This window comes from Phaethon aethereus (assembly GCF_964289735.1).
Source record: "Phaethon aethereus genome assembly, chromosome: 6".
NCBI classification, from domain to species: Eukaryota; Metazoa; Chordata; class Aves; order Phaethontiformes; family Phaethontidae; genus Phaethon; species Phaethon aethereus.
In genome coordinates this window covers 18,523,414-18,534,143 of record NC_138580.1, presented here as the reverse complement: position 1 = coordinate 18,534,143, position 10,730 = coordinate 18,523,414, and the positions used below count along the sequence as shown (strand labels likewise).

At 64.2% G+C, this 10,730-nt stretch overlaps 2 protein-coding genes across 3 annotated transcripts; one reads left to right on the top strand and one right to left on the bottom strand.

The window, feature by feature from the left end:
• Positions 1-93: 93 nt before the first annotated feature.
• LOC309406449 (rac GTPase-activating protein 1-like) lies at positions 94-4,776 on the top strand (the record flags this gene model as incomplete). Its single annotated transcript, XM_082001617.1, is given in 17 exon segments — positions 94-178; positions 294-496; positions 581-717; positions 942-1,020; positions 1,229-1,268; positions 1,271-1,281; positions 1,902-1,979; positions 2,330-2,444; positions 2,669-2,880; positions 3,103-3,264; positions 3,392-3,487; positions 3,560-3,761; positions 3,837-3,942; positions 4,104-4,236; positions 4,312-4,414; positions 4,532-4,649; positions 4,725-4,776. Coding segments are annotated over 17 exon segments (1,932 nt in total).
• A 2,260-nt stretch (positions 4,777-7,036) lies between these two features.
• GMPPA (GDP-mannose pyrophosphorylase A) lies at positions 7,037-10,465 on the bottom strand (the record flags this gene model as incomplete). 2 transcript variants are annotated; one of them, XM_082001811.1, is made up of 13 exons in its annotated part: positions 7,037-7,137; positions 7,228-7,396; positions 7,488-7,580; positions 7,669-7,715; positions 7,855-7,952; positions 8,121-8,255; positions 8,865-8,879; positions 9,012-9,142; positions 9,279-9,338; positions 9,485-9,677; positions 10,076-10,179; positions 10,257-10,354; positions 10,423-10,465. In XM_082001811.1, 13 exons carry the CDS (start codon positions 10,463-10,465, stop codon positions 7,037-7,039), a joined length of 1,287 nt encoding a protein of 428 aa, XP_081857937.1. The 2 variants fall into 2 exon arrangements, with proteins under 2 accessions (XP_081857937.1, XP_081857938.1); XM_082001812.1 differs by lacking the exon at positions 8,865-8,879.
• Between the last annotated feature and the right edge of the window lie 265 nt (positions 10,466-10,730).

Sequence of the window (10,730 nt, the reverse complement as noted above, 5' to 3'; positions counted from 1 at the left end):
GGTGTCCCTGGGAAGGGTGGGTGGGGGGGGCCGTGCTGCCTCGCTGTGGGGGGTCCCGTCCCGTCCCGTCCCGTCCCGTCCCAGGGCGGCGGGATGCTGCGGCAGCGCTGCGGGCGGCTCCTGGCCCGGCTGGAGCAGGCGCTGCAGCTGCTGGAGCTCGGCGGCAGCGTGGAGGAAGGTGGGTGCGAGCAGCCCCTCGGCCTGGGGCACCCCGGGACCCCCGTCTCTGCTGCCAGCAGGGGGCTGGGGGCCACCCCCCATCCCGGCTGGTCACCCACTTGTGTTGCCCCCAGACTACATCCAGATAGCTCAGTGCTTCGAGGCGACGCGCCAGAGATGTTGCCGCCTGGAGCGGGACGGGCGGTGGGCCCGGGAGCAGCTGGCTCGCGTGGAGGCCGAGCGAGCAGCGCTGGAGGTGAAGCTCAAACATGCCCGCAACCAGGTGGAGGTGGAGATGAAGAAGCGGCACCGGGCAGAGGCTGAGCTGGAGAAGCAGGTCGGGGGGCTGGCCACAGGGGTACCCTGTGGGGCTGGCTGTGGAGCCCTCAGCCCGCTCACTGCTGCCCTGTTTCGCTTGCAGGAGCGCAAACTTCAGCTGGTCTTCGAGTCCCTGATGCGGGAGCCATGGGGCAGCGGGGTGTTGAGCGGGGAGCAGTGCTCTGTCCTCAGCGCCCTGGCCGGCCGGCGCCTCGGGGCGGCCCTGGCGCCAGGCAGGAGGTGAGCAGGGCTGGTGGTCCTTGCCCCAGCCCCTTGGGCAGCCCTGGGCTCAGCTGTGGCCCTTTCCCCCTTGCCTCTGCTCGGGCTCAAGGGGCTGGCTGGGGGTGGGGGTGCTCGGGGTCCACAGAGGTGACAGCTCTGGGCTCCTGGGAGCGGCTGTACGAGTAGGTGCTGGCCAGTGGGGGGTTTGCCCCAGCTGGGCTAAGAGCCAGCTTGCTCCGCAGGTCATCTGCAGTGGATGAGTCGTGCCAGTCCCTCCTGTCCCACTCGGACATCAGCTATGACCGCACCGAAGACGATGTGGTAAGGAGCGACCTACTGCAAGTCCCATGGCTCAGCTTCTCCCCATCAGCAAGGGGGTGGTTTTGTCGCATTCCTGCAGTGGGGCAATCCCTTTGCATGGCAGTGGTTAGGGGAGAGCTGCCCCGGGCTGCCACCGGAGCACAGATGCTGGCGGTGCCGCTGGCACCGTGCAGCTCTGCCAGCCCCCAGCCTCCCCGCTGCCTTCCAGGATGTCGACATGACGGTGGTGCGGACCCTGAAGCGCAAAGCCAGGAGAGGCAGGTACGAGGGAAATGCTGGGATGCAGCAGCCCGTGGGGGCTGGTGTTGGAGGTGGGGTCTGTGCCGCTGTGTGGGTGAGGGTCTTCTGGGTCTGCTCTGCTGTCCTGCACTGTGGCTGTGGGATCCTCTGCCCACACAGGTCCCAGTGTGCAGCCCAGGCTGGGGCACTGGCCCTGAGCCACGTGGGGTTAGGGCATCCAGATACTTCTCCATCCCAGCACGGGAGGCTGCAAGGAGCCTGGCAGGGGGTTTAATTTATTGATGCTGGGCTGGGAGCGTCATCTCTCAGCAAACCTCCCACGATCAATAGAAACTCCATTACCCTCCACCATGGCCTAGCCGGGCTCCTCAATAATTCATCCCCACGTGCGGGCATCCCGCTCTGCTCATGCCTCTGCATTGCAGGCCTGGACTGGCCTCCCCCAGCCCTAGGGCTGGCTCTGACCCAGGTGCGGGGCTTGGGTCCCCATGGTGCCTGGTGTGGGGCAGGCAATGCCAGGGGTCAGGGTGAGACTGGGTCCTTTAGTGGGGCTGAGGCCACTTGGCTTGGGTGCACTGGGGTGGGGGGCAGCTGGGGAGGGAGTCCCTGCCTACCCTTCACCCCATCTGCTCTGTCCCCAGCGCGTGTCCCTGGCCCCTCAGATCGGCCCTGTGGTGGTGGCGAAGCGGCACCGTTCTTCTGTGGCACCCCATAACGCCGTGAGTAGGGACCCCAGCACACCCCGGGCAGGGACGGGGTGCGTGGGCTGCCCCAGTGCCAGAAGGCAACGCTGCAACCTTCAGCCCTGTGGGTGCTGTGGGGTCTGGGGGTGCCCAGCTGTCCCCTCGGGGTGCCTGTGCCCTACAGTCTGTATTCCCCCTGGTACCGGTGGGGAGGGTGTGCTGGACCAGTGCCCTGAAGCCTGTATCCCGCTGTGCCCATGGTGACAGCATCCCCGGCTGTGCAGGACGGCAGGGCGGGGGAGCAGGCAGAGCAGAGCTCATGGGGAGACACTGGAGCACCGGGGGGCTGTGGCCAGGCATGTTCTCACTGCCCCCCACCCCAGCAGGTGAGTGTACCCCCCGCACCCCCTCCGGATGAGGCCCCAGGCCCTGCAGGCAGCCTCCTGCCCGCCACTCTGGTGCCGCGACGCCGCTCTCACCAGGGACACCGTGTCTCCACGCGTGCAGGTCACGGGAAGGGCTGGGGAGGGGGCTCATGGGTGGTGCAGGACCAGCTTCGGGGTGCTGCCATCATGGGGGAGGGAGGGGATCTGCTGAGGATGCTTATCCCTACCATGGGGGTACCGGGGTCCTCTGGACATGCCAGGTGCCACAGCCCCAGGGCAGCTGGGATGCTGCAGGGACTCACTGGGAGGTGGGAAGCCTCCCCCTGTCCCAGCTGAGAGCTGGGGCGGTTTGCCTTTCGGGGCCCCCTCCACTGCCTCCTCTCTCTGCAGAGCTGACCACGGTGGGGGGCACCGGCGAGGACCTGGGCTGCCGTGCCCCGGGGCAGGAGAGCCACACCGAGGGCAACTCGGCGAGGCAGCCAGCACCAGCCCCCTTCCCCTCGCCTCCACCGGGCCTCCCGCCACGCCAGCACCAGTTCACCTCCAAAACGGTGTGTGCCCCACCCTCTCTCCCTCCTCTTTGCTGCTATGGAGAAGGGAGCTGGGCAGGGGGAGCAGATCCGGGTGGGCAAAGCTCTCCTACACACACATACCCCAGCTCTGCCCACATGGGGGATGGATGGAGGCGGTGGGGGCTGGTTTGGGGGGAACAAAGGAGTGGTACTGGGTATCTGCAAGAAGGGGTGGTCCTGACCCTGCGCACCCTTCTCCAGGTGATCCGCCCTGAGCCATGTGGTGTCTGCGGCTCCCGCATCCGCTTCGGGAAGGCTGCCGTCAAGTGCCGCCAGTGCCAGCTGCTGCTGCACCCCAAGTGCCGGGAGCAGTGCCCCAGCCCCTGTGCGCCCCGGCCTCGCCACCATGCCTGGCCCCGCGAGGTGAGGCGGGGGACATGGTGGTGCTTGGGGGCTGCTCCGTGTCCCCATGCTGGCCTATCGGCCCTGGGATGCCGGGGCTCTGCCCACCCTGGCCGCTGGGTGCAGAGCGGCTCGGTGTTCTCCCCAGGGCGTGCTGGCTGACTTCGCTCCCCCCACACCGCCCCTGGTGCCTGCGCTGGTGGTGCAGTGTGTGACCGAGGTGGAGACGCGAGGTTTGACGGAGGTAGGGGCCGGGGCGGTGGGGGCGGCGATGCCGTGGTCCCTGCGGGGCTGAGCCCCTCTCCCTGCGCACCAGACAGGGCTGTACCGGGTGCCGGGGGCAGAGCAGCTGGTGCGGGAGTGGAAGCGGAGGCTGCTGCGGGCCGGGGGCACGCTGCCCGCCCTTGGCAGCGTGGCTGACATCCACGTGGTGTGCGGGGTGCTCAAGGACTTTCTGCGGGGCCTCAAGGAGCCACTGGTCACCTTCAGCCTCCACCCTGCCTTCCTGCAGGCTGCTGGTAAGTGGGGGTCCTGAGGCGGGGGGTGGGAAGGGGCTGCTCCTCCCTTAACACCCGTCCCCGGTGCCGCCACAGACATCGCGGATGATGCCGCCTGCAGCACAGCCCTGTGCCACGTGGTGAGCAAGCTGCCCCCAGCCAACAGGGACACCCTGGCCTTCCTCATGCTGCACCTGCTCAGGTGAGGGGCTCATCCTGGCACGGGCTCCCATGGGTCTGTCCCCATGTCCCGGCGCTCTGCCCCTCACACAGGCTCCACGCCATAGAGCAGGGATGCCAGGCTGAGGATGAGGGTGCCCTTGGCAGGGGCAGCGTGCTCACGCCATCTGTCCCACCTCACAGGGTGTCACGCAGCCTCGACTGCAAGATGGACGTCCTCAACTTGTCCCGTGTGTTTGGTCCCACACTGGTGGGACACAGCTCGGCCAACCCTACGCCACTTGCCATCATGGAGGACACGCCACGGCAGTGCAAGGTGAGGGGGTCCCTGAGGTGTGGGCTGTGCCCCAGCTGCTGCCAGCATCCCCATCCTCCATCCCTCCCTGCCCAGGTGGTGGCTCAGCTCCTCTCGCTGCCACCCGACTTCTGGAGAGGCTTCCTGGGGCCAGAGCAGGAGAACCTGGTGCCACCACCAGCCCCGCAGGATGAACGTGGTGAGGCACAGGAGCCCTGACCCCCCCCTCCCTGTCCTTGCCCTGTGACTGCTGAATGGTCCTGGGTGCCCGTGGCTGGGTTGGCACATGATAAGTATCCCCTCCTCTGTCCCACAGAGCCATTCTTCCACCCTATCACCTCCCCAGAGCCCAAGCCGGGCCAGCTGAGCCCAGCTGGCACCTGCTGCCTTCCCAGCACTCTGCGGAGCTGCGTGGGCACGGCGCCCCGGCCCCCGTGAGTGCTGCTGGTGGTGGGTGGGGGGCCCAAGGGAGCTTGCTTTGCACCCCTGACTCATTTCTCCCCACACAGGCAGGGGCTGGCCCCGAGGAAGGTGGGTCGGTTCTTCCCTTCTCCGGTGTAGCCTGCGGCAGCGGCTCCTTGGGGCCATGGAGCTGGCATTGTGAGGACGAGCAAAGCCTGCGGGACCAGGCAGCTGCCCATGGGCTGGCAGTGCTGAGCTCCAAGCCCCGTTCCATGCCCCTGGGGCGTGGGGAGCAGGGCTGGCTCTGCCCAGCCATGGTGGAGGGGATGCTGCCCCAACGCTGTACCTAAGGGCTGGTTTGTATTAAATGTTTGCAGCAAGACAAGCCTGGCTGTGGTTGCTGTCTGTCCTTCCCTGCTGCTTGTCTATCCCCTGCCTGGGTTTGGGGCTCACTGGCATGATCGAGCCTGGCTGGGCAGCAGACAAGAGCTGTACTGACAGCAAGGGTAAGCGGCGCTCCCCAAAACCCCTGCTTTTGCTGGGCAGGGAGGGGAGGGCAGGCAGAGCCTCTTCCCGCCCTCGCTGAAGCCCTCCTCCCCCTGCCCTGGAGCCCGGGAGGTGAGAGGCCCCTCTTGCAGCCCAGATGTTGGCCTCAAGTAATCAGAGCTGCTGCTGCGCAAGGCAGGACAACCTGAAAGCATTTCCAGACTTCCTGGCACCTCAGCAGAGGCCCCCTTAACCCCTTCCTCCTCTCCAGCCCCGAAGCTGGAGCTGCAAAAGCCCAAGCAGGGCCCCAGATGCACGACTCTCCTCCTCCACGAGGGGGAAGCTGGATGAGGCTGTAATGGAGCAAGGGCCCAGGAAGGGCTTGTGCCCCCAACAACTCGGTACAAAGGGAATTTAGGGAAAAGGGGCCTTACACAACAGGGCTGAGAACTGCCCCAGGACCATGTCCAGTAGCTGAGGAACCTTTGCCCATACTAAAAACCCAGGCCAGATGTGGGACATACATAGAATTCATGTACGATCCTGAAAGCAAGTGCTTTGGCTCCATTTCCCCCAGTGCAGGGGTGCTCACCAGTTGGCAAGGGAATTAGCACATCCAAGGCAGAGGCAAAACTGAAGGAATTTAATGTGCTTAAAGCTGGGGAACAGCTACTCCCTGCCCAGGACCACAAGAGAACAGGCACAGGAAGGCACAGGGCTGGGAGCAAGGATTTACTGCAACTCCATCAAGCTGGGGTGGTACCAGATGGATAGAGAATCTCTAATGCAGCACCTTGCTGAAGGTGAGAGGCGTGATGGGGGCCTCAGCAGAGCACAGATCTTGACAACCAGAGGAGAAGACAGGGAGGTAAGTGGATAAAGGGCAGTGCTGGTTATCATAGACAGAGCATGCCAGGATCAGCAGGGAGCTGCCTTCAGTAAAAACAGGGTTTCTTTGAGACACAGCAAGGCAGACTTCTGCCACCTGCATACATGGAAGTTGACTGCTCCAGTGCCCTGTGGACATGGCTGGTGGGAGGAGAGACATACAGCCAGCCCTCCAAGCTACACCCAGGCTGGTGCAAAGGAAGCTGTTGGCCCACCAGGGTGGCCCACTGCCGTCACCCTGAGCCCTGCCTTGGCAGCCTGCGCAGGTCTCAGCCTGACGGGAGCTGGCTCGGCAGGGCTGGCAGCTCTCCTGGCTCATACCGAGCCCTTGGGGGCGGAGGTGGTGCTGGGGGAAGGGGTGCTTTTGCAGCTCCCTCCAGGGCCAGGAGCCTGCCAGTCCAACCCAGCCCTCATATGCCAGTGCCCTTAGGACAGCCTGGTGCTGCTCCATTTTCCCAATGGTAGGGAGGAGCCCAGCTGAAGCTGTTGCAATCACACAGCTGAAACTAGGAACCTCTCACAACTGGCTCCTGCAGGGCCGGTTGCCTATACAGGACAGGTACATTCAAAGCTCCCCAGCATCTGAGGTGGGCCAAGACCTGTCAGGGAGTTGCTGACAGCAACTTTTGCAGAACAGGGAGAGCCTGGTGAGGAGGGAAAGACCGTGCTGGCAGTGCCCTTTGGTGGAGAAACACCCAAGGCTCAGGACCCGAGATGCTGCAGGCAGCAAGTGCTCCCTCAACAGCTTCAGCCCAGGGCTCTCTGCACAGGCATAGAGCCTGGTGCCAGGGCCAGGCGCCATCCCCAAAGCCTTCACCCTGCCCCAGGGCTCATCCCTGGGCTGCAAGAGAAGCAGCATGCGAGGCTGATGCTCACCAGCTTTAATGTCTGTCTGGAGGAAGAGTGAGGCACTTGCAGGGCTCCTGGCCTGCACCTACCCCTCTTGGGGGTGCTGGGAACCTCCCAGCTGTGGCTCTTGCTGTGGGGCACAGCGGGGGGGGGGGTGGCACTGGCTCCCCTCACCCCATCCCAGCAAGCAGCTGACTCACAGGATAATCTGGTTCTTGTAGCTGCGGCTCAGCTCCTTGTGAGGAAGGACGATGGAGTTGAGAATAACGACCTCAGCGGGGATAGTGACACTGCAGCCTGGGGGGAGAGTGTGAGCGGGTTAGCGGGAGCGGGGAGACTCTGCCCCACTGCGTGGGGCTGGGGCAGCTGGGTGCAGGTAGGACGTACCCAGGATTGTGATGGATGGTGTGAGGCGCCCATCCCGGAAGAGGGTCTCGCTGTCGATCTTGGCATAGGGATCATTGGGGTTAGGGTCACTGGGCGTTCCTTCAACCCGGGCCCAGCGCCCAATGGTACTGTCCCAGCCCACAATAGTATTGAGGACACAGGTGTGGTCCTGGGGTGAAAGACAGGGGAGTGAAGGGTGCTGCTGCCTCCCTGCAAGGGATGGGAGTTGACACCCCCACCCTCAGGCAAGCCCTACTTACATGGAGTGAGGCACCATGCAGAACAATGGACTCTCGCACGCGCACACCAGCTCCCACAGTCACGCCTTCCCCAATGGAGACGTTGGGGCCCAGCTATGAGGACAGAGGGAGGCGATAAGGTCAAGGACAACAGCATCCCAGAGCATTGCCCTGCTGCAGGGTCCCCCAGGCCTGCACTCACCACCGCAGTGCTGTCAATGGAGGCTGTTGGGTGGATGTACACATTCCCTGCAACACAAGGCAGCTGCCATCAGGAGAGGCAGCTTGGATCAGGGCAGGTCCTGCCCATGGGTTCCACTTCCTCCCAAGGCAGCTCTATCCCCACATGGGGCAGCCCCCAAGGCAGTGAGGGGTGGCAGAAGGGTACCTCGGATGACAGGGCCTCCAGGCTTGTTCTGGGCCAGTCTCTCTGGGTGACTCTTGCTGTACTGGTTCAGATAAAGGCGGCTAGCATAGATAGCAGAGCTGAGGAAGGAAAAACAAATGATTGTTGTTATCACTCTGGTACTACGAGGGCAGAGGAGGGTCTGAATCCAGCAGCCCCCACCCAGCCCCAGGGCCTTGACTGGGCACCCTCCTCCCCCATGCCTGGTACGGTGGCCCTGCTGTGCCAGCTCTAGCCCCAGCCCTTACCCTGCTGATTTGATCTGGCTCCAGAAGCCATCAGTTTTGTAGACATAGAGTTTGCCGCTCCCAGCCAGTGCCGTGAAAACGTCCTGCTCTAGCCGGATCACTTCTGCACGCTGCCAGCCATTGGAGCTCTCCTCTCTGCAAGGGAGACGCCCGTTAGACACCCACCCCAGTCACAGCCTCAGCAAGGGACCCCAGCAGCTTCCCTCCCCAAATCTGGGGGCTCTGGTGATCCTGTATGCCTTCCTAGCTGTACATTTCTCAAAGGTGGAGACAGCCCCAGCTGTCAAGCTAGGCTTGCCCAGCCCCATTGAGTCCCAGAGCAGCAGCAGGCTGGGGCTCTGCCAGCTGAAACAAGCTCTTAGCCAGAAGTTGATGGTGCAAGAACCCCACCCAGTCCAAGGGGGGTACAAGCAATGGATCCTGCCCCCGCTCCAGAGCCCTGCACAGCTGGATTTTTGCTTGGGTGGTGTCGGAGGTGCCAGGTGCCAGGCTGCTGGTGGAGAGAGCTGGAGGCGGGAGCAGAACACTCCCAGCTGAAAGGCTTGCTCAGCCCCATGTCTGGAGCTCAGTGAAGATGGGGTGGGACGACAGAAAGGGAGAGGAGGGATTCTCAAGCTGGCCAGGAGGGAAGCAGAGGAAAGAGTAGCCTTGCAGAGTGTCTTGGAACAGGAAGGAAAGCATGCGTTATTGCTAGGGACGATCCAGCCCGGAGAGCAGCCAGTGCAGACACAGAGGGAAACTTACCCAAGGTAAGGACAGCTGGTGCAGGACCAGGAAACAAGTGAGTGATGGCAGAGGAGGAGACAAGATAGAGAAAGAATGGAAGATGAGCGTGCCGCTGCAGCCCTGGGCAACAGTGGGGTGGGAGGGACGTGGGGCAGAGGCACTCACAGCACTAGCTCCTGCTGGTTCCTCTGGAAGACCTCACCGATGTGCTGGAAGATGGTGGGTGTGAACAGGTAGATGCCACAGTTAATGATCTCACTGACAAATGTGCTGGGCTTCTCCACGTAGTGCTGGACCTGGAGGCAAGGGAAGAGACGTGAGTCCTGGGGCACAGCCCACGCAGCTGGCATGACACCGGGAACACACGCCCACACAAGGAGGCACAGCACCTGTTGCCCATGCTGTGCTCGGCTCCCCAAAACCCTTCAGTACCTCCTGTGTGTCCGTGTTTGCCACGATACAGCCATAATTCAGCGCCTGCGTCCTGTTGGCCTGTGAAGTGAGGATATGTTAGCAGTGGTGGAGCAGCAGTCATGCAGACACAAAGCAGATGAGACCTGGAGCTTGCACCCAGAGACCCATCCACCACAGGAGCCACTAGCTTCTAGACAAGCCCACGGCAGAGCACTGCCACTCACTGTGGTACCCAGAATGACAAAGCTGTGCATGTCCCCGTGCTGCTGCCGAAACTCCAGCATCTCTTGCAAGGGGAACTCTGAGCACACATCTGCGTTGAGGACAAAGAAGGCCTCAGCACCACCCGACAGGATCTGGTCTCGGAAGTGATAGATGCCACCACCCGTGCCCAGCGCTGCATACTCCTGGAGATACCTGCAAGCCAAGCAAGGAAAAGTGAGGGCTTAGGGAAGCAGGGGTCTGGTGGCACTGCCTGGCAGTGGGGCAGGGAAGGGCCGGCAGGGACTGGAGAGACATAATCCTGCCATGCAGCAATGGGGCTCACATGGACGCTGGCTATGGGAAGGAAGCAGTGGTGGCTTGGACCAGTGCTAGAGAGGCATCTTTGGAGCAGGAATCAGCCAGGGCAGGGACAAGGGCAAGGGAAATTTGGCAAAAACTAACGTGGGAGACCAGCTGTGCCCACCCGTGGTGGGACAGGGCCCACCTGCCCAACGCCTGGGCCCTGGCTGGCAGCTGCCCCCCCAGGGGAGGCGGGTGAGGGGCTGAGCCAGGCCGTGCCACCGTGGGTACCCGAGGGTGCTCCTACCCACCTGATGGGGATCTTGAACTCCTGCTGCGCCGACACCAGGAAGCGGCTGAGGGCCTCGTGGGGCTGATAGAAGCCCATCAGCAGGATCTCCTTCATGCCGGGCACCTGGGGAGGGAGGGGGCAGAGTGGAGAGGGCGGCCCCGGCCCGGGTCTCAGCCCTGGCCCCCCCCGCCCCGCCGTACCTTGGCGCAGGCCTCGATGTGGTGCTGTACCATGGGCACCCCGGCCACGGGGAAGAGCGGCTTGGGCACCTCGAAGGACAGCGGCCGGAACCGGGTCCCTGCGGAGCAGAGGGGGGTCGGCGGGGCCCGGCGCCGGCGGGACGCCCCCCGAGCCCGGCGCACTTACCCTTCTGCGGGCCCCCGATGAGGATCACCGCCTTCAGCGGCATCGCGGCTCCGCTCCGCCACCGCTCTCTCCTCCGCCCGGCCCAGCCCTCCGCTTCCGCACACGTGGCTGTGACACGTCAGCCCGCAGGGGGCTCGCCCCCTCAATGCGTCACCGCGCCGGACGGGGGTGCCGGCGACGCCCGCCGACCGCCAGGGGGCGCCAGAGCGGCGGGAGGAAAGGAGTGCGCCTGCGCGTGCCCGCCCCCTTGTGCAAGGCGTGGGGCCGGCCCGGGGGCGCGCGAGGGGGCGCGCGAGGGGGCGCGCGAG